Below are 24,166 nucleotides of genomic sequence, written 5' to 3' on the forward strand. Positions count from 1 at the left end.
TTTGAATTCTTGACATCCAATTTAATATTCATTTACATATAAATAAATTAGACCTTGGGTTTATTATAAACAACTAAACCAAGGGCAAAAGCCTACTCTAAGTATTTTTTTTTAAATAATACTCAGTTAAGTATTTACCGTACATTTTTAACTTTTAGATTTATTTAGAGAAATATTGAACTTTTCCCCAGAATAAAATGGTCTATTTTAAATCCCGAAAATTTACATTACAATACAATCTTTTTTTCTATTGTCAATGCAACATTTTATCATGTATTTAGCCATTAATGTGTCCTCGTGACTCTTCCCTAAAACCTTTTTTCGGATAGTTGCAACATCTCTAAATATTTTTTCAGCGTCATCGAATAGCATTTTTTTATATAAACAACATCCAATCCAGTTTTTAGCATTTAGCGTATCCACATGTTTCTCTCCTAAGACTTCCATTAGCATGTTTTCTATATATCTAAACATTTGTTCAGCGTTATTAAATCGTTGTCTCTCATATAAACACCTTGCAATTAAGTATTTAGTGTTTATGGTATCCGTATGTTTCTCTCCTAAAATTTCTTTTTGCAATTTCTCGACTTTTCTAAAAATTTCTTCAGCAATATCATATTGTTCTTTTACATACAAACATCTTGCAACCCAGTATTTAGATGTCAGTGTATTCATGTTTTTTTCTCCTAAAACTATCGTTTGGATATCTTCTATCTCTCTAAACATTCCTTCAGCGCTATCAAATTGTTGTCTATCATATAAACACCTTGCAATTAAATATTTAGTATTTAGGGTATCCATATGTATTTCTCCTAAAATTTCTTTTCGCACTTTCTCAACATCTCGAAACATTTCTTCAGCAATATCGTATTGTTGCTTTATACACAAACACCTCGCAAGCCAGTGTTTAGATGTTAGCGTATCCAAATGTTTTTCTCCTAAAACTACCTTTCGAATATTTTCTAAATCTCTAAACATTCCTTCAGCGTCATCAAATTGTTGTTTTCCAAATAAACATATTCCAATCATGTACTTTGTTGTCAGTGTATCCGAATGTCTTTCTCCTAAAACTTCTTTTCTCATATTTTCTACAAGTCTAAATATTTTTTCAGCGTCATTATATTGCTGTTTTTCAAATAAACACATTGCAACCCAGTACTTTGCTGTTAGTGTATCCGAATGTTTCTCTCCTAAAATTTCTTTTCGAATGTTTTCTACAACTCTAAAGATTTTTTCAGCGTTATTGAACTGTTGCTTTTCATATAAGCACATTGCAATACAGTTTTTAGTATTTAGGGTATTCAAATGTTTCTCTCCTAAAACATCTTTTTGCACACTTTCTACATCTCTGAAACATTCTTCAGCATTATCGAACTGTTGCTGTATGTAAAAGGACTTTGCTAACTGGAAATTTTGATTTATTGCATCAATTTGATTTTCTTGACCCTGTAAAATAACAGAAGCGTTTGGAAGAAAAGTATCAGCCGAACAAATGATTGGATGATCGCATTTATTTTCCAAAGTAAAATTAACACTGCTCTTTAATTGAGCTAACTTCATCCCCCCTGTATCGATGAGTGTTCCGTCAAAATATTCATTTTCTGACACTTCTTCAGCTGCTAGTACGTAGTTTTCCTCAGAATGCCACCCTTGTTTGTGGGCGATTGGTCTTCCCAATTCCTGTGCTTCATAGAAGCATTTAATATAAAGCTCACGAGCATTGCGATCTAAACAAGAAAGAAAGAATTTTTACATCATATTCTTATCACAAATTTTCTTTGCTAAAATGTGTAAATAATTTTCTACTAATGTTTTCTAATAAACCTTTGAAAATTAAAAAAAAAAAATTAAAAAAAAAATTTTTAATTTTATTTAAAAATCACAACTTTAACTCATTTTAAGTTTCATGATCCGAGCGATAAAAAAAAGGGATTTGCCACATGAGACCTCGCTGCCTTTTTTTTGTCTGTATGCGGATTTTTCACTTTTGTCAAAATATGTGTGATTTTAGTATTGTTTTTTTACATTATTTTCTTGCTCTCTCTTTTGTATTTGTTCAAGTGTTTGGAAAATGCAACACTATGTTTTTAAAAAACACATTAAATTTGAAAAACAAATAGTGTTGCATTTTCCAAACACCAGAACTAAAATGGGACTGATTATCATTATTCATAAGTAATTTATTTTTTATCACAGTAACAACACTTTCTAAGCAACCTTTTCTGTTTAAATGAAGCAATTTTGTGTATTTCAAAGGACTCAACACTCAAGTCATAGAAAATATGCCATCAGTAAAGTATGTCGTCAGCAAAATATGCTATCAGTAATAATTTGGGATAAGTATAAAGTAGTCATAAAGAAAATAGGTCGATGTTTTAGTGTTCTTAGTGGTACCAGCTTTTTATTACTATACGTGATCTTACTATAAAATTGAAGATGCATCAACAGTTTCTGTTGGATCAAAAACTTTCGACCTCCATTCTCTGAAAACAAAACCCTTTACTTCATATATTATTTAATAAAATATTTTAAAGTAAAAAAATTATAAAAAGAGATGGAAAAAATAACCAAAAGATGATGTGTTTCTCTTACATACTCAAAGCATTTGTGATTTCTTATCAGAATAGCTTGAATTTCTGAACATCGCTATTGAAGGATTGAAGGAATTTAAGATCAATTATACAGACTCTTCATTTGTCTGGGTGTTCCATAGCAGACATCCAAAAGAAATTGCTCTCTCACAGCACTGTCCGCTTATGGATCTGCAGAGGTGACGGTGGTGTAGACAATAGAGGCCACTCTGGAAGGCTGACACAAACCTCCTAAGACAAGGTTCGACAATTAATTAAGAACAAACCTGGGCTGAAGTGCGAACTGCTTATCGAATGTAAAATTAAAGACTCTACTTCAACTTGTTCTGGCTAGTCAAACAATGAACACTATATTCGCAAAGAGATCTTGAAGCGGTCCTATAAGGTCCTGATCATTCCATAGCAGCAGTTCATGTTTCTCCAAAAAAATATTGGAAGGTCTCATACTGACAATGGCTATAAGAACATGTCCAGTTTGCAAAGATTGGCCGAGAAATTCTTCCAAACTTAACGTGATGGAAACCTGTGGAGTTTAGGAAGAGTGGGACAGTATACACAAGATGATTTCGCAATCCTTCTGTAACTGAATTGCGTGAAGAAACTATTTACGGCGGATTTGATTGACGTAGTTTATTTGATATGTTGTAAATATAGTTTAAGCGGTTTATTTTATGAGCATATTTGAGGTTCTTTGTATAGTATAAATTGAAGGAAAACTTTTTGTAAAGGGAATTTTAAGGAGAAGAGAAAATGTAGAGCTGAAACGTTGTGTTCGCTGCGAGAAAACAACAAGCTAACCGGGCACATGATGGAGCCATCTTCGAATAATTAGAACATCTTTGAAAAATACGATGGTATATCCGATCCCGCAATTTAGTCGCAGCGAACAAAAGTTGTTGCAGAGAAGCAACGCGTTGAGTTGACAGTGCTCTTTCCAGTTTTGTTGCGAAGTAATACTTAGTCTTCGATTGTTTGTGAGTAGGAGATAAGAAGGATGTGAAGAGAATCGAAGATGTCTATTTATCGAGTTTTTCCTTTGGATGCCTACGTGGCATGAGTTGTGTAAGAAGCAGAAGATGAGAGATGAGGAACAAATGGATGTCTCTTTTGCTGATCTAAAAACGTTTCTCGTGTTTGGCAGAGTAGCCTGACGAGAGGGTGCGACTGGCGTTGTAGTTGGATTGCCAGAAGCGGTATTTGAGATTTGGATCCGCAAAAGAAACAATTGTTGTGATGTTCCGCAAAGCAAGAGTTGCTTTGAATTAAATGTGATCCCGAAGGATCAAGGAGGAGTGTAACTGAATTGCGTGAAGAAACTATTTACGGCGGATTTGATTGACGTAGTTTATTTGATATGTTGTAAATATAGTTTAAGCGGTTTATTTTATGAGCATATTTGAGGTTCTTTGTATAGTATAAATTGAAGGAAAACTTTTTGTAAAGGGAATTTTAAGGAGAAGAGAAAATGTAGAGCTGAAACGTTGTGTTCGCTGCGAGAAAACAACACCTTCTCAAAAGCTGACTTTCTATAACTACAAATTGTCTCTCTGTAAATCAGGGACAGAAAATTTAAATAACTACTATTTTGGTATGTTTCTATATATGCTTTTTAACTTATACTCATAAACAGTTAAGCTTCATGTGCATTGTATTTGAATAAATCAAAAATATATAAATAATAAATAAATATATCTAACCCTCGGCTTAGTTTGTTATTTGATTCACAAAGTTTTCTGTAATTAAGTGTGCAGTTTTTGATGTAAATTGTTCGACATTGTTGTCCCATATTTCATGAAACACAAATTTTGCTTTTATATACAAGCTTCATTAAGTGTGGAACAACGCAGTGAACTAATTATAGTTTCTCGATTCTGTTAAGATTGCTTTTTAAGATATTGTTGTTGTTTACTAGATGTAAACTATTATTTCTTTAGTTAAAGCAAAATATCTTCATGATATATAATAAAGAACTAGTTTCTTAGATGATAATGATTAACAAGGTTTAACTGGTTAATTATGTGTTTCTTTAATAATGCTGCTGTGATGCTTTTGAAAGTGGCAGTTGTTGCTAATTATGCCATTTTGAAAAAGACTATTAACTCAAAAAAATATCCAAAACTATCGCATGAACTTGCTAAATCCTCAGTAAAGCACTTTGAACTGATTTATGATCTGCTTGCCTTGTTGCATAATCTATAAAAAAATGCTAGGACATTATCATGCTTTCCTCAATATGGTAATATTAAAAAATGGACTTTTAAAGAGTTGGCTCTTAACGTAAAAAAAAAAAAAAAAGTTTAACTTAAAATTAAATTTACTTTGATGTAAATTAAATTAATGTAACATTTTGAATAATTGTGAGGAAAGTTCATTGTTTTCTAATTAATTTCTTATTTTCTTTTATTAATAAAAATAGATTTTCATTGTTAACTCAGAGAAATATGTTATTAAAGAAGGTTATTATGTCAAAAGTTATAAAAATACATATTCAATTTATATCACAGAAATATGCACCACAAATTTGTTTTGCTCTTTTTCATTTTAACTAAAAATAAAATTACTTTGGCTGCATTTAAATAATATGAAATATCTATTTTATAACTACTAATTTAAAATTTTACAACTTTAAAATTCACCATGTTTTATAATTGAATAAAAAGTAGAACTACAGAAGACATTTTAACATTTGAAGTTTACTTAAAGAATGGTTTGAGAATAATAAGTTGAATAATTAACATTGGGGTACAAAAAAAAATTTCTTCTCTGGCACCTGAATTTTCATAACTGATTCTAGTTACATTTTTAACGCAGATTCCGATGATATCATCGATTTATTTCTCCCTGAAAATTTTTTAACTAACAAAAGAAAATTCAAAAAAGCCATTTAGATCGCAACAAGTCGCAAACAATCTTTTTATTGTCTTTCGAAAATTGAAAAAATGATACATTCTTATCCAAATTTTTTCCTCGTTTATTCTGATAATTAACAGCTGCACAAAATCTAGGGGACATTGTTAAGCAATCTTTAGTATATTTAGTTTACTAAAAAGTAAATGCAAAGAAAAATCAATTGAAAATGACTAAATCATACAATCATACAATGAAAATTACACATTTATCAGTTTTTCTCTATTGCTTTACAATCTGGCTTTACTACACGTCTCAGAAGTCTTTGCGTTGCCGATTACACGACTTTAATGCAAATTATGCCGAGTCATACACCCTTTAAAGTTGCAAGAAAAAAAAAAATTTTTGGTAGAAACCGATACCAAAGCCGAAATTTATTTTTACTCTATTTGTTTATTAGTTTTCAGATTTTGCTTTAAATTTCTTTCAAAAGTATGGAATTTTGTTGTACCTTATGTTGGGTTACTATATTTCTTTACTGAAATTAAAATCTGCACTGAAAAAAATTTTTTAAGTATTTGTGTCTTTTTGTAATATTTTTTTTAAACTTACAATCTCCAGCATATTACAGTACACTTCCTCTAAAGCCTGAAATCAAAAATCACAAATCTTCAGAGCACCTAAGGTTGGTGTAATATGCATAACATTTGGAGTGTGATCACTTTCAGTGAGGAAGATTTATTTGCTTATCTATTTATAAAGAGGTTATTTGTTAAATATTTGCAAAAAATTTTTGTCAGAATGCCTTGATGCTTAATCACGAACATGTTGACCAGCCAAAAGATGCTTGAACATAGTTAAATAAACCTCCAGTGAAAAGTCATCAAAACACCATGAAATAAAGTCGCTTTTGCAGTTTCGACTTAAAAACCTTTTTAAATGTTAAACTACTGATGAGAATATTTTTATAACGAATTTTTCATGAATTTTCCTTTTTTTTTTTCCTTTTCTCCATAAAAATTTTCCTTAGAGATTGTATTAATCAGAAGAGTGTCTATAGATCTCTATGAATCCCTGGCCATGGTCTCTTCACCATTTTGTTCATCAGGGGATGTAGCTGTGTACATTTATGCACCAAAAATTTAAATTACCCTTGTTATCTTTTTAAATGTGTTGAACTGTTACTTTAGCATGAGTTTACTGATCATGCTATGCTAACCCTAGCCCTACTTTCCTTCAGGGAAACTAACGGTTTCTTTTAGTGATTCAGAAAATTATACAGGATATTCGATATGGAAGAAATATGGCTTTGTCATGCTCAAGTAGCGGGAGGCAGATCTATTGGTGCTGAAGGTGAAGTTGACACTGAAAGAATATTGATACGCAATCTGAAACGGTTTTAATCTAATTAGAATGACGATTAACAGCATCAGCATTGACCAGGAAATTGAAATCTATAAATCTTCAAATAATCAGAGCTTTGTCAATGAACCGGAAGGATCTGTTGTTTTTGAAGCAGAATGTGTCTTATGAATGCTAGATTCTGGTTCGGACAGTCCTCGTATACTGAAGAGAGAAAACCAACTGAGTAGCAAAACTTAGTGTTCAAGATACCAAGAACGATAAAGCATTAAAGACACCCAAGGAAGCTGCAATTTCTTGGCTTTCTTGATAATGTCAAACCAACGTAAAACGATTCATTCATAAACATTTCAGTTTTAAAAAAATATTTTACCAAAACAACGATGAACTATGGCGAATGGTTCATTTATCTATATTACTTCTAAGTTACCCAAAATGTAAAAAATGTGATGTCTTCAAATCAAAAGAATTATTGAGAATTATAACTTAAAAGCAAAGTTTATCAGAGAACTACATTAAGCTCAATTAAAAATACGTAAAGGTTTTTGAGAGAATTTTTCATAAGTTCGAATACCAATAATGATAGTGGAAACAATAGTAGAAACATATAGAGCAGAGCTGCACAAATCAAAAGAAGTGGCTGGTATTTTTAACAAAATTTAAACTTAGATTACGAATCTGTTCAAGTTACCTAATTGGTTAACATTCATTTTTTTTTTTTTGTTGTTGTTGTAAACTAGCTCATATTAGTTGCTTAATTCGATATCAAAAATTTTGTTATGAAAAACTTAACTGAAAACGCACCAAAAAATCCACAAGAAAGATTCTTGATCGCCAAGAACATACGCTATGCACGATAAAAGTAAATCAAATCGTTGGTTGAGAATTTGAGGGCAAAAAGTTTTTTGCTCAAATGAAGATGCTTGTACAACTTGTAAAAATATAAAAAACTGAACAACATAAAAAAAGTTTTAATTTTATTGAAATATATTGAAATATATTTACGTGTATTGAAATATATTGAAACATATTGGCTGGAAGTTAATTTATATACTGAAATGTATAAATGGACTTCAAGCCAATCAAAGTTAGTTTTAAGTCATAAAAATGCTTAATATAAAAAATAAGTGATGCAAAAATAACGCTTTAAATTTAAAGTCATTTACGTAAACTGAACCTGAATAATTATTCGTGATAACCTGAAAAACTAATTCATTAACTTTTAAGATCAGAATACTTACCGATCCAACCATGTTGATCATCCTTCAGTAAATCTACAAAATAAATGCATCAACATTTTACTGTAACAAGTTTTTTTTGTTGAAATCTTTTTTATAATCATCTTCGCCAATATTGATATTGATTTGTTAACTGATCTTATTTCATTAATTTTACAAATAATGTTATTATTTATATTATTTCATTTATTTTGGTATAAGCACGATTTAATTTCACAAATACACGATTTAATTTCACAAATTAATTTCAATTTCACAAATTAATTTCAATTTCACAAATTAATTTCAATTTCATAAATTAATTTCAATTTCACAAATTAATTTTAATTTCAAAAAATAATTTTAATTTCAAAAAATAACTTTAATTTCAAAAAATAATTTTAATTTCAAAAAATAATTTAATTTCAAAAATTAATTTTAATTTCACAAATTAATCTTAATTTCACAAATTAATCTTAATTTCACAAATTAATCTTAATTTCACAAATTAATCTTAATTTCACAAATTAATCTTAATTTCACAAATTAATCTTAATTTCACAAATTAATCTTAATTTCACAAATTAATCTTGATTTCACAAATTAATTTTAATTTTACTGCTCAAAAGTCAGTTGGTCACAAATTTAAATCGTCCGACTCATTCAAAACGAGTGCTAACTTACCACTAACATCTCGAAGCCAACATGTCTGTTTGTGTAAAGGTTCTTTTAATCGGCTTATTAAGCTCAATAAGTCTCCGTCGTTGCCGTAAACAAAACCGGTGATGACTGGTAAGCAGTCACGCCATTTTTCATTTTTGATGATGTCATGAGATTTAACGTTGAAAAGTAGATGAATAGAAGCACAAAACTTTACTAAAAAACCGTGAACAAATTCATATTGCTGATCAATGTTTGACTTTTTAATGAAACCAAGTGGTTCTAAACCGTTCTCATCTAGAACAGATTCCAATTCTTTTTTCGGAAAATTAACTTTCCCTCTATCTAACATAGTGAATGCCAGCTCGCACACTTTTAAAATATGCTGCTGATTAACATGTATAATCCGCGGTAAGGGTTCTTTACTTTTAATATTTTGTTGCAGAAAGTGAAAAAAAATCAGCGTCTGCATTTCGGTTATGGTTTTCAAAGACTGAATATTTAATTTATGTAGTGCTGAGTAGGCTGCTTTGAAATAAAGCGGTACAGAAAGCAGCCCCCTCACATAAGGTGATAATTTAGTAAGTTTTTCAATATCAGTTTTAAGTGTTTTACTCAGTAATAGATCTTTCAAAAAACTCTTTGATCCTCGATTACTCAAACCCATGATCTGTATGTTTGCCACATCTTTATAATCTTTAATTGTCCTCCAGTATCTGGTTACGGCTGTGACACTTCCACTGAAAATGCATGAACTATTTTGAGATCTAAGGATTTCCCCAAGTGCGTTAATCATGGGAATGGTACTTAAAGCTCCCGATTTGTGGTTAACTAACTGTTCTAAGCTATGGAATTCATCTAATCCATCAAAAATGAACATTAGCCTTCTCAACAAAGAAATCTCGTATCCGTTTAAAATATTTTTGTAAAATTTCTTCGTGAGTTCAATAATGCTGGAAATGCTTTGAAATTGGTTTATGGTTTTAAACTGGAAATAAAAAACGAATTGTACGTTTTTCCAAAGTAATTCATTCGCCCAATAGCAAAGACACTTCTGTAGGAAATAGGTTTTCCCGATGCCAGAAATTCCTGAAATCAAAATCACTGGTAATCTTACATCTGATAACTCTTTAAAATTGGCTTCCTTAAAACTGCTTCTTCTGTGAAGAAAATGCTCCCACTCGTTGAAGCAATCGTTTATCTCTTTCATTTTGTCCTCTTCGATTGAAGCCATTTTTAGATTATTACTAAAAAGACAGAGATCGTTGATTTGACTGCCCTCATTTACAATGGTTCCATAGTTTTTGAGATAATGTGCTTTCAGAAGGTCATTTGCCTCTAGAAATAGAATTTAAAGTAAAGCGAACAAAAACTAATTGAAGAGGAGTTTAATCAACTAAGTTTGTACTTATACATTCAAAATTTTGAAATTTACAGGAGTTTTTCAAAAAAGAAAAAAAATGGCATTTCTAATGAAGAGACTAAAAATCTTTAAGAAGCGAAAGGGAAAAATTTTTTTTTTGATTAGGACTTGTTTGAAAGCTTTTTCATGATATGTTTTAAAAAATATATTTTTCTTTTTCTTTTTTGAACTTAGAGTAATTTTTTAAGTACTTGAAAACAAATAAATTATTCCGAGTTCTAAGCACTTAATTCAAAAAAAATAATTTTTTTCTTAATTATTTAAGTTTGTCTAATTTTCGCTGTTAATTTTTATCAATAAATAGAGTTTTTTCCATCAATTCTATTTACTAATAAAAAATTAAAAAATAGAATTGATTGAAAAAATCTACTTTTATGACATCGCCGTAAATCACCAAAAAGATGAAAAGTTTTCATTAAATTTTTTCCACTTTTTGGTGATTGGCGGCGATGTCATAAAAATCGATTTTTTAATATTTTACCTAATTTATTTACTAAATAAACGACTTAATTTGAATTTATAAAAGATCGCTGTTGCACTTACGGACAAATAGAATCTCATTCAAAACATCTGTTTTACCCATCAGCAAGAGAGATTTCTTGATGTCGGAAATATAGTTAGAAGGATTTCGTATAACCATCATTTCAAGCAGTTCATCCATTTTCAATTGATTGCTAGGTTTATCGTGATCAATGTAATCAATTATGTCTTTATCAAAAACAGCGCCATGAGCGAAACTTTTCCACTCCGATGATATATTGTCAATTAAAATGGATTTTATTTTTGTATTCATAACGAATTTAACTAAATAAAAAAAAAACCATGGTAACCAATGAATAACAAATGAAATATCAAGAACTAAATTTGAATAAATCAAAAAAATGATTAAAAACTGAAAAAATATTATTAGAGATAATTTGAGAACAATAAAAGCTGGAAATTTTTAAAAAATAAAACACTGGATAGTTTTTAATCAATATTAGTTAAACAAGATGAAATTCATCGCCCTTTAATCGGTTATTACTCGAAAACTACTTAACAGATTTTAGCAATTTTTTTTACACAATGAAGCTAAATTAATAAAATATAATTAAATTATTTTATTTATTTCAATCATTTTTTTTTATTTACAGCAGGACTCTCAGATGGAAAACAATTATATTTGCGAGTACTTGACATCATCTCCTGGATCTTGCTTTGAGTTACTTTTTCATTTTCATTGGAAGATAACTCTTGATTTTCATTCGGATTCCTTTTACAACTGACCAATAACTTTCAATAACTCGCTGCTCAGGACGGTCTGAAGGATTTGCTTCCTCAGGAAACAGTTTGACGCCATTTTCTTAACACTATCTTAAAGATTTCTTGAAGTAGTGGATTGTAGCCAAGTGGAGAGAAAAAAGGAATACGAGTTGATGCGATACTTGATTTTTTTTTTAAAGAAAAGAACTTAACTTGCTCTTAAATGTTAATCAGGCCAAAATATTGTGAATACACCATTTTTTTAAATGAATGTCAAAAAGTGTTTCTTTAAGCATTTTTCTATATACAAATCCAAGCTCAAAGTCTTACATGTAACGTATAGTGCACTTTTCAAACCACGGGAGCAGATGGCTTGCAATACAAGAAACTTAGGAGCAAGTTTTTCAGTTTGAATGTGCTTGACTTTGTTGGTGACATATTTACCTTTCGGCTAATAAAAATATTTTCGGCCTGGCAGTTATAAAAAGGGTATTTTGCATAAGGTTTCATCGTCTTTAAATATGCACAAGTTTTCTCAGTTTAAAATTTTATGTAGCTTTTTTAAACAACGGTTTGGTTTAATTTCTTCATCAGCGAATCACTTTGGAGTTTTCTTTTTATGATGTGCTTCACATTTTTAACATTTAAGTATTCTTCCAATCAAAGCTTGGGTGTATTTAATTTTTCTCGCAAGATCCCTCTACGACTTACCTGGATTTGCTTTGTGAATTGAAACCTGGAGCGAGTGATCGATTTCGCTCTACATTAATCTTTAATACTTATCTTTTTTCCGCTTCCTGTTTTTCCTTCAATAGATGGAGTCATTTTGTATCTCTGCAAAAAAAATCCGCCTAAAGATCGAGATAATATCAGTTTTAAAATGTCAATTTGTGAAAACAAAGACTTCCATAACTTTTTCTCAAGGTAATATTTATTTACTCGTTTTAACCCGATAGCTACGAAAATCCGATAGCAACGATAACCTTTACTTAACAGCAATACATTCAAACAACAACAACATTGAGCTACATTCTGCAAAAAAAAAGGAAAAATCCTTTAAGTTATTTAACAATCCTTGTTAATACTTTTAAGTTACTTAACGATTCTTATCGATAATCTTAACCATTAAAAACCACTAAATTTCACCGCGTTGTCCACTTTAATAAATTTCAATCATTTTATTTGAGGGATTTATTTTTTTACGATGCAAGTTAATATTATATAAGTCAAACAAAAACACCAGTTCAACCTATAGTTGAAAATAGAATTTATTTTTACAATAATTTTGATGCATGATAAACCCTGGCAGGAAGGTCTATAAAAAAAAGTATTTTGAAAATAAACTGTTTTTACTGGCTTTAAATATAAAAACGCGTATTTAAATATACAAACATGAAATTAAATTCTTTTCGTTTAAAATTCTGGAGATAATTGCTTATCTCTAAAACAATTCTTATTAGTCTGTCTCAAAAAAACCTCCTCGTTGTTCTCAGTGCTCCTTCTGTACACTTGGATTATTTCAAAATGATTGAAAAATATTTGCTTTAAGAGAATCAAATTTTGTTAAAAACTCTTTTGAATAGTCTCCTTCCTAATCTCTACCTTAGTCACGCAGAAGAATGAATATCCAGCTTTCTCCAAACAAGAAGCCGCCATAACACCAGTTAGTTTTCATAAACCTTATAACCAGACTCATGCATAACGCAACAATAAAACCCATGCGCAATGAATACCGTAGATATAAGAGTTGGAGACATAAGTCATATTCTCCAAAGATTGATGAAGCTCCTTTTTAAAATGCTTTGAAATACCTCAGTTTATCACAAAGTAAAAAACTGCAAATTTCATAAACACCGCCTTGCTACTGCTGAGCATAAACTATTTAAAAAAAGATTTCTTATCATAAAAACTCTGTATACCGACAAATTTGACATTTGCCACTGCTTCATCCACTTTTTAAAAATCTTATAAGTAGATATCCTGATGTATTTCAACGTAATTCTTTATCGATGAGTAATCCAGCTATACTTAAGCCAATTTTATGTCTGTGCTATTAACCGTTCGAAATCCTCTTATAAATATAACCATATAGCTAATTGGTTTAACGTTTTAATTACTTATTATATCATATCGCAGTATGGTAAAAAGGCTTATAATGTTTCAGTTGATTTAAGTTATTGGAATAAGGACTCGTCATTCAAACTTCTTGCTTGATCTCATTTAGATGTTGTGAATGCTATATTAAAGAAAACAGTTTAGTGATACAGTTTAACTAATAAATTAGTAAATCATACTTTTGTTTAAACTTTCTACTCGTTTATCAAATGCAACGTGCTTATATAATATTAAGACATCGTGTATGATGTTAAGTGACTTATTTTCAATCTTTTGTTGAACAAAAGCGTGTGTTTAGTCTGTCTAAGAACCGTTTGAAACAAATGGTATATAAATGAAATTATGAGGTGACAAATAAAGCTTCAGTTAAAATGTGTAATACTCTTTTTCTTTTTTATGTAGACTTATTTTAGGAGTATAACAGTTGTTTGCTGGCTGAATTTTGCTTGAGTTAAACGTTTGGTCTACTTTGCTAACAGGAAACCACGCCCTTATTCTGTGAGACATTTTAGACCAATCAGAGTAAAATTTATTGAATAAACTGATGCCATGATCAAAGGTGATGGTATGATCAAAGATGATTTTTATCACGAGAGCTTAAACCTTGGGTTATTATGTCTACAAACGCTATATCAGCGCCTTTTACATATGCTATAAATTAACATTAAAAAATAAGCAAGTTAATTTATTTTTCTTTTAAGATTATTTCTTTTTTTTGATATTGTTCCAAAGTCAGAATTAGATTGCAATCTCGCTACATTTCATCTAAAGTTCAACTAAATTACAACGTTGGTGTAACGTCATTTATTAACCTGGTAAAAGTTGCTCTCTCTAAAAAAATATAACCAATAAAAGTAATTCTAGTTATTTTTAGAACTGGTATAAAAAAACATAAAAAATAATATACTACTTCATGGTGTAATTATTATTTGCACTTTTTATATGACTCAATTATTACTAAGTGCCAGAGCATTAGAAGATAAAAATAGCATATAAGATTAGAAGATAAATATAACATTTAAAAATGCAGGGGCCTAACCCTGAGAATAATTTGCTGACTCTGCAAAAACCACTCCCGCTGTACTTTCGAAAAAAAATATATAGCTTACTCCAGCTGCCTTTAGAAGCATTAAAAACGATTGTGAAAGAGGAGCATCCCATTTGTAAGAAGCATTTTTGCCATCAAACTGTTGCTTTGTTCTACTCTCCATTACTTTTGTTTCTACTCTTCAATCCTTATTGTAAGAATACTCCTTAGTTCAACAAAGAAATAGAAGTGATTGCTAAATTGGTAAAAGTATTTCTAAACTACGCTCAAACTCCTATTAACTAGCGCTTCTCAGTGAGCACCAAGAAGTCTATGGGACGTCTATTTAATGTCTGAGATAAACCTGAGACATCTAAAAGGCACCAAAAAAACACCTTAAAGACACCTTAAAGCACCTTAGGTATGTTGAAATCCGAATTTTTCCGTCACCGACTTCTTCCGGAAGTTCTGAATACTGCGTTTTTGAGATTTTTGAACGATACTTGTGTTATGATTTGGATCGCTTTACATCGTTTAAATCAGTTTTCATGATAATAGTTTAAAACATTGACATAAAATATTAGTGTATGATCTCATATATTTTTTAACTTAATGCTGATGGTTTTAATGCCAGTTTTGTGTGTTTGTGTGTAACCATCGGTTTTAACATTATTATTATACTTAACGATAAGAAACTTGTGTTTTCAAATTTTTATTAATAATAAAGTGTTCATCAAACTTCATTAAAAACCTAAGCTGAGTAATATCTAATTTATCTTGATTAATATTTTGCTTCTCTTTGGTAGCTCACCTTATTCCACCATTAGACTTGATAATAATATTATTATATAAAGTCAAGTGACTCTTTGGTCGTGAACATATGACATTGGATTAAACATTACAACCATATTTCAGGGTATGAAAAAAGCGTTTTAAAACTATGGCTTTCTCGCAGTGAACACAAGGTTGAAATTCTATATTTTCTTTTCTAGTAAAGATCTCCCTTTTACATAAGTTTTGCATTAACTTATACTTTAAAAATACCTTAAAAACGCTAATAAAAAATACCTCTCAAACTATATTTACAATATTTCAAGAAAGCTACGTCAATGTCCTTTTTACGAAATTTCTTCCGCGCAACTCAATTGTAAAAACTTTTTTTTAACGAAAGCTTACTCATTAATCTTCTTTAAAAACCCAATTATAAATGTTGCTTGTCTTTTATTATCAGATATGTTTTGTTTTACATATAATTTTAATATCTTTTACATAAAAAAACTATGGAGAAAAAATAGAAGAGGATATTAAATAAGAGACATTTACGTAAAAGAAGAAACCTTCACATCATTTTCAAAAATTATTCGGGGAAGTACTTTTTAAAATGAATTTTTTTTCCACCACTGCTTACATACTTTAAATATTTTACAAAAAAAAGTATTAAGTTAAGAATTTTTTCCCAATCTGTATATATATATATATATATATATATATATATATATATATATATATATATATATATATATATATATATATATATATATATATATATATGTTAACATAATTTCTACAATACTATATATATATATATATAGTAGTGTAGAAATTATGTTAACATTCAATATAGCCTAGTACAAGTAGAGCGAATATTATTAATATACAAAATAATAATTAAATAATTAAAATAATAATTATTATTATTGTACAAACTAAATAACCAGTTTGGTTTATAAAACATTACTTTAAGTATCACGCAACAGCGATCACGTGTTAGATAACATCTGATGATCGTTATATTTTTATATATGATATTTTTACTCTCTACAATTTTTAATATTCACGTAGGATTTATAAACTAAAACTGTATTTTTATGCATATTACTATCATCAAATTGATTTGAAAATGTTTAGTAAAAAAAAAGGTTTGTCATTAATTAAAAAAGTTTTTCTAATATTGATACCCATGTGTGAAAATAATATAGCTTACTTTTTTCAAGAACATAAAATATTTAGAAAAATAAATATGCCAAGGAGGAAAAACTACAATACACTTTACATGACAACTTATATGAAAAAAATCGTAACAGAAAAAAAGGTCACGATAATGGGAGTGACAATGTTGAATTTGAGGCAAATCATTCCTCAGCAAGAAATGGTTTTTGTCAAAGCAGTCATAGTATTGAACAGTCTGTCTTTGATGATAGCAATGACTTTGGATATGAAGAAGCTGTGTTGTCTTCATCAGATACCTCTGATGGCGACAATGGAATTAAGTTGACTCATCAGTGGAAATAACTGCTCTCGTGTATTTCTAAATGATTTGTTAAAAACTTTAAGAAAGAATGGGCACCCATCATTGCCTAAAGATTCAGAAACTTTGCTAAAAAATCCTACAACATCCTATGAAATAGAAAAATGTGGAAGTACCTTTATACAATTTGGTATACGAGAGGGTATTGAAAAGTGCATACTAGAAAATCCAACGTATTTTAATAATAACGATAGCATTGGTTTACACATAAATGTGGATGGTTTACCAATCTTCAAATCCACTGGAATTCAGTTTTGGGCGATATTGGGATACTTTGATTGTCTTGACGTTTTTATAATTTCTTTGTTTTCTGGTAAGAGTAAGCCAGATAGTTTATATGAACTTCTAGGTGAAATCGTTGGAGAACTTCAAAATTTAGCTGGGACAGTTATTATAAATGAAAAACGTTTTTCTCTTTCTTTGAAGAATTTTGTTTGTGATGCACCTGATCGTTCATTCATGAAGCGCATCGTAAACCACATAACTGTTGGCAGATATGTTCAATAAAGAGTTATTTTTAATTGTACAAATCCTTCAAAAGGTTCGAAAAGATTGTAAATGTTTTTGAATTTGTAACTATGTTGTGATCCATGTTTAAAATATATTTTCGTGGGTTTCCAGATTTCAAACGCTCAGTTTTTTCCTTTCAAAGTAAGGTTCTTTGTTGGATGCACAACAACGGGGGCAGAGTTGGAAACAGTTTAACAAGCAGTCCAATCAACTGCTCCTTCATTCAAAATATGGACATGGTGAACACGACCGATGAGTTCATGGAATTTGAAATGAACGATTCGAATGACTCACTTCTATCAGTAAAAGTAAGGGTGTTAACTCTTTAATAGATATATAGTATTGGACAAAACATTTGCAACCAAATAATGCTAATTTAGTTTCTTTATATAAAAGTGCTGCATTTTTTCAATTTAGAGAAATAACTATGTAACTGTTTAGAGACAAAGTTCTTCAAGTTTTATTCATCACAAAGTTCATTATTTGTACACGAAAATTAATAAATGATGTTGAACTTCGATTCATCACTGAACAGGACAGTTCGCCATTTCTGCACATTCCAGTTAATATGAGATGTAGCAAACAGGAGTCTTTTCTTCTGGTTTTTTAGTGAAATCAGCGGTTTCTTTGCAGGGCGTCGAGAAAACAATCCGGCTTCCACAGCACGTCGTCTGATTGTTCGGTCCGATACAGACAGCTCTAATCGCTTTTGTATCTCGACTGATGATATCCAGGGATCCTTCTTGACGGATCTGACAATCATAGAAACTTCTCTAGAAGTGGTGGAACGCGGTCTTCCACCTTTGTTATCTGCTGCCAACTTCCCCGTAGAACGATATTTGGAACATAGTCTTGATACGGTCCATTTTTTCACGCAATATTTGTCACAAATACTTTTTTGTGACATTCCACTTACATAATCGCCAATAATTTTCTTTCTTAGTTCCAATCCAAGACTGTCGGGAGCCATTTTTGCACTTAAAGTCATAAAAATAATAAATATTTCTGGATGCAACTGGATGCTTCCAGATGCTTCTTCTAGAAACTTCTGGAAGCTTCTGCATGCTTCTGGAAACCTCTGGATACTTCCTTTAATTAGGTATTAACTTAGTAGCCGTCTTTAAGATTACTAATTTGAGGTATCTCGAAGACATCTAATATCCATATGTCTCACAAATGATTGATATGAGCTGTCTCAAAGACACCTGAATTCAGACGTCTGATGATAAGAGGAAGTACATTTTTAAGAAAATGTTGCGCAATTAAATAATAATTAATCGCAACATTTTTTATTTATATATAAAAGAAAACAACTACCTACTGTTCACCGAAATGCACTTCCTCATATCATCAGACGTCAAAAGGTGTTAACATCTAGATGTCTTTTAGATGGGATTTAGATACCAGTCTGAGACGTTGTTGAGATGTCTAATAGACGTCTTGGTGCCCACTGGGTTAGATACAGTTGACTCATTATTCAGCTAAGTAAGAATAATGAGTTGCTTTAAGCCATTTATCAAAGACCAAAAACGGGTTTTGAAACCTCATCAACTAAGAGCGCTCAGATCGAAATGTTTAAAACAAGAGTGAAACATGGAGGAATTTTCGTGATGCTGTGTGCTATAATTTGACTGCTTCTGGTGTAGGAAAACTGAACTAAATTGAATAAAAAATGGACCAATCTCTCTCCAAAGGCATTAAAACCTTTTTCTCTCAAGTGCATAAAAATCAAATTTTAAATGGTCGGCCAAAACTCCTCATTTTATAGAACACCTAAACAATTTACATTTAAAATTTGAGCCAAAAAAATTGGCAATTTATTTGACCTTAAACACGTCATTTAAAGTGGAATGATATCTGGAAATATGTCATTTAAAGTGTATAGAAAGTGGAAAGTTTCCAAAAACTTATCAATTTTTTCACAATTGACAGAATAATTTATGTCCATCAAATTAGCGCATTGAAATGTCATTTGTGATTTAAACAAAAACTGTACATAATTATCACTGACTTTAAGATGTATTTTAATGAAAAAATGTAGCATTTAATGAATAAATAATGAAAAAAAGCACATTTGATACCACCAAAAAATCTTCATAGGCTTTGATAGCACAGATTTTTTAATCAAAGAATTTGAAATCATGTTCTCAAGACTTAGGTCAGTGATATTTTCGTTCAGAAAATAATTATAGTTCTAGTTTTTATTCAGTTCGGAGGCAAAAATTTTAGTTCAAGTTTTTATTCAGTTCATGTTAAAGTAATTTTAGTTCTAGTTTTTATTCAGTTCATGTTAAAGTAATTTTAGTTCTAGTTTTTATTTAGTTCAATTTTCGTTCGTCAAACAAAACTTTTATCTTATCTAATTTTAATCTAATATAATACATAGATTATATAGGCATAATTAATAGAAGTAATCATATAGACACAGTTAATAGAAGTAAGACTCAGTACTATAGACGAACACAAAATGAGAAAAACGTAATCAAATGTAACGTTATATTATACGCAAATAGAAAAGTAAAAATGTTCTGCAATTTGAAACAAAAGAAAGTCGTTAAACAAAAACAAAGGACTACTAATTATACTATCAATTATCAATACTATCAATTAATGAATATTTTGTTGACTAAGATTACTGACTCATGAATACTTAATGTATTGACTTTAATTGTACTCATACAATTTAATCATAAATGGCGTAGTGATTATAAGATTAGCTGCTTTTCTAGACTTAATGATAATTTGGTTTTAAGAAAATTCGCACTTCCAATGACGCTGACATCCGATTTCATCGTCCATTTGTGAACAGATTGAAAAAAATTCTTTCAACATATGCTTGTGTTGCAGAGCTGCGATGAGGCCTTCAGCTATTGGTGGAAGATGTGGGTAAACGGCATGTCTCATCTTCCTGAAGTTTAAAGAATTTTGGCACATTAGGCTGTTCCTAATTTCAATAAAATATTTGAGTTCATTTTGTACTTAATTACCTAGAATAAGCCTTCTTTTATCTGCTTTCTGTTTTGCCACTAAATATTTCCATTTTGTTAAATGGATACTTGTTGCTGCAAGTATCCATTTAACAAAATGGAATATTTAGTGGCAAAAAAGAAAGCAGATGAAAGAAGGCTTATTCTAGGTAATTAAGTTATCTCAAAAATAGCACATGCACTTGCTGAATGTAAATTATTTTGAACAGACTTTTTTGCATTTGACAAACTGTATGCCTTTGTACAGTCTCTGATTTGTGTATGCTCAACATCTAACAGAGCTATTGCACACGTGGGGTCAAGAAGACATGAGGCACATGGCAGTGGATTAAAATTAGGATAGTTTGGCTGCAAAAGAACTGCAAACCGACGGCGTAGGTCAGCAAACATTTTAGCTGCTATATCTTTGGGTTCTCCAAATCGCTCAAGGTGGCATTCTAAATTGAGTATCGAAGGTATAATACTTGAGAGAGAAAGTGCATCTGTCTGGAGATTATCAACTTCAATGGCAAAAGGTTCTAGAAGAATGACAAATCTTGTTGCAATATCCATTCGCAATTGGCAAATGAATCGATGTTTAGGTCATCAAGTACTTCGTTTAAAGATGTCTTGATCTCCAGAAGTCTCCAAACCATTAAGTTAGTGATGTTCCATTTTGTAGAACATTCGCTGATCACAGTCTTACCACTTTTGTGGACAATTTTTTCTGATGTTATATTCTCGTGTTCTTGCGGATCCATCATCTGCTCTTCACTAACTTCATTTTTTAATTCACTAAGTATATCACGTTTAGCTTGAGCTCTAATTGTCAATAGTTTTATGCCTTTGACCATTATTTGCTCCATGGTCCGAAATTACTACCAATATTTTTTCTCCGAAAATATTCTAATGTTTTTGGCATTTTTCAAGACAATCAGAAATTTGTTCACCTGAATATGGATGTTTAATAAGATACAAATTATGCAGAGCATGTATTGGTTTTTCGGATGTGCTGTGAAAAAAAAACTAACAGAAATTCCTAAAATGAACGCGGTAAGACCCAGCCATCAGATATGAGGTCACGAAGTTTTGTTAAAACAGCAACTTCTTCATTAAGTAGGCTGTTAAATTTGGCATATGAAGGCATCGCAAGTTTAGATTCTGAGGAATTAACAAATTTTCTAACAGCTGCATTTTCTACCAATGTAACTGGATTACATGTTGCAATTATAATATGAAGAAGGAAGTTAAGCCGACTTTTATACTCTTGTGAATTAGTAGGCTATGAGGTAGTGCTACGAATAATGGATTGCAACAACGTCTGGTTCTGAGTTGATGAAGAACATAAGTTAGTGCACCCACCTTCATATTGTGAATTTCTTTATCCACATATGGTTTGTTTCACTTAATTTCTTTGATTCCGTCTGTTCAAGCTCGACGTGTACAGAAGGATGGTTTCTTCGTGAACGAAGCTAGAAAAAGATAAACAAGTTCGTATAACTTATTTGTATATTTATATTTTATCTATCTATTTATCTAACTATCTATAGATAAGTTCGTATAAGTTATTCAGTATTCACTGGAAAATAATAAAATGATTCGTTTGTTTTAAAATAAAAACAATTCATCAAATAGAAAAAAAAACAAACTTTAAGATTCGTTGGGTTCGTAATCAAACCATTTTCCATACTGCACTATTTCTCTTTATACCAGCAAAAAGTTTACTCAAATTCGTTATGTAGGTTTCCGTTTGTTAACTACTTCTTGCGAGATGTGTTTAATAAAATAAAAAGCAAGGTTAATACTTTTATGCTCGAAGTCTTAAATCGAAGGCTTTGAATGGAATTTAAAAATAGAACGAAAATATTTTCGCTCCGTGATAATTTTCGATTCAATTTTCATTTAGTTCGAATAATATGTGAATAGTCATAATAATAACTATGTATCAAAAAATTCAAATTGTTTTTAAAAATAGAAAGAAATTATTTTCGTTCTATAATAATTTTCGATTCAATTTTTATTTAGCTTCGATAATTAAAAATTATCGTTTTTATTCAGTTTTCGTTCTTAAAATAAATTTTGTCCTCGTTTTTGTTCTCGTTCACGAAAAATATCACTGTTTTAGTTGACGTTGATTTATGCAACCAAAGTTTTAAAGATTTTACTTATGATGATAAAAGTGAGTTTCTCCGATTTGTAATAGATAAAGAGAAAAAAATGCTACAATGGTGGAAGAGCATGTTAGAAGTTTATTTTAACTTTTCTTAAAGAAAGTATTTAAGAGAGTTCTCTCTGAACTTGGTAAAGTTTTTACAACAAAATCTTAACGCCCAAAAAATTTAGCAAATTTACAAAAAAGGGCATAACTAAACTAAACAAACTAAAAATTTACAATTGGAAATTTTCCACTTATGATATTTTATGGTATCGTTTTATAAACAGCCGAACTAAATGAACAGCCAAACCATAAATAGCCGAACCATGAATAATACACAGTTTTTCGTTAGTTTGCTTTGCTTTATCTTCAACTTCGCTTTTTTTTGCTTAAGATCTAACAGTGGTGTTGCGAACTAAAATTTTTTTCAAACTTTGATTTATTTTTAGCGAATCAAAAAAAATCAGTGTTTACAGAGTACATTTATAATTTTAAGATTTATTTATTGACAAAAAAAATTCAATTTTTAAAAAAAAACGAAAAAAAAACAAAAAAAAACGTATGTTTTAAAATTCCGAAAATTAACATCGTAAGAAAATCTTTTTTTTATCATCTACACAACTTACAACCATGTATTGAGACAGTTGCAAGATATTTTCTAACTCTTTTTTTTTTTTTTATATCCGCATGTTTCGTTCCTAAAACTTTCTATCTCATTTTTTCTTCATCCCTAAATATTTTTTTAGCGTTATTGAGCTGTTGATTTCAATTAGGTATCTAGTATCGAGTTTATCCCCATATTTCTCTCCTGAAACTAAAAATTAGTTTTAAATCTCCTGAAACTTCATTTAAACCTCTTTTCGCATTTTTTCTATACCTCTAAACATTTTTTCAACGTCATCAAATTTCATTTTTTTGCAAATAAGCACATTGCAATCAAGTACTTGGTATTTAGTGCATATGCTTCTCCCCTAAAACATATTTTCGCAATTTTCAACTTCTCTGAATACTTTTTCATCAAAATGGAATCTCTGCTTTCACATAAGTAAACAGCATTCCAATAACTAGTTATTGATTTATTCGAATATTTCTCTACAAATAATTCAATTTGCGTTTGATCTTCATCTCTTAAACATGTTTTCAGAGTTATATGTTATTTTATATATAAAGACTTTGCTACCTGGAAGTTTTTCTTATTTTTCTTAAGTTACTTTCCTGCTTTTTCTAAAAGTGCAGATGTGAAGAGGGATATTAGCGGAACATATGATGGGATGATTACGTTTATCCTCGATTATGACCATATTTTAATTGAGTTAACTTCATGTGTCTGCATGGATGAGTTTCTTGTGAAAATATTTGTTTTCTGATTAATTCTTCAGCTGCTATAACTTACTCTGCCTCAGTATACCATTCTTGTTGTTCGGCAACTGTTCTTTCCCAATATGCTTCATCAAAGCACTTGAAGAAAAGCTCGCGACCATTATCGTTTAATCGCGACATTTATCGTTTAATCGCGACATTTATCGTTTATCGCGACCATTAGATTATCATTTAATTATCATTAAATTATTATTTAACGATTACTAAATTATTGGTAAAATATTATCAAAAACAGTTGTTTTAAATTTTTTACCAATCTATTAAATTCACCTTATGGAGTTAATGAAAACTCACATTTATCGTGGGCTTTGAGCGCTTATTTCCACCTAACTTTCCACCACAAATTTTCGCCTAAATTTCACA

The 24,166-nt window shown here is 30.1% G+C and overlaps 1 protein-coding gene and 1 pseudogene across 3 annotated transcripts; both read right to left on the reverse strand.

Moving 5' to 3' along the window:
- Window positions 1-83: 83 nt before the first annotated feature.
- On the reverse strand, window positions 84-13,363 carry LOC149884479 (uncharacterized). Of its 3 annotated transcripts, XM_090095730.1 has the most exons (5): window positions 12,945-13,363; window positions 10,644-10,904; window positions 8,702-10,015; window positions 8,042-8,074; window positions 84-1,727 (listed from the first exon to the last, which is right to left on the reverse strand). In XM_090095730.1, the coding sequence occupies exons 2-5, from the start codon at window positions 10,891-10,893 to the stop codon at window positions 223-225; spliced, it is 3,102 nt and encodes a 1,033-aa protein (XP_089951856.1). In that variant the 5' UTR covers window positions 10,894-10,904; window positions 12,945-13,363; the 3' UTR covers window positions 84-222. The 3 variants fall into 3 exon arrangements, with proteins under 3 accessions (XP_089951856.1, XP_089951858.1, XP_089951857.1); XM_090095731.1 differs by lacking the exons at window positions 84-1,727; window positions 12,945-13,363 and adding an exon at window positions 5,174-5,814 and having other exon boundaries at window positions 10,644-10,931; XM_090095732.1 differs by lacking the exons at window positions 8,042-8,074; window positions 8,702-10,015; window positions 10,644-10,904; window positions 12,945-13,363 and adding an exon at window positions 7,605-7,968.
- A 6,670-nt stretch (window positions 13,364-20,033) lies between these two features.
- LOC149884480 (uncharacterized) lies at window positions 20,034-23,923 on the reverse strand (annotated as a pseudogene).
- Between the last annotated feature and the right edge of the window lie 243 nt (window positions 23,924-24,166).

This window comes from Hydra viridissima, unplaced genomic scaffold, assembly GCF_058129835.1.
Source record: "Hydra viridissima isolate aposymbiotic clone 2 unplaced genomic scaffold, HvirCarnegie_v1 scaffold_8, whole genome shotgun sequence".
NCBI lineage: Eukaryota > Metazoa > Cnidaria > Hydrozoa > Anthoathecata > Hydridae > Hydra > Hydra viridissima.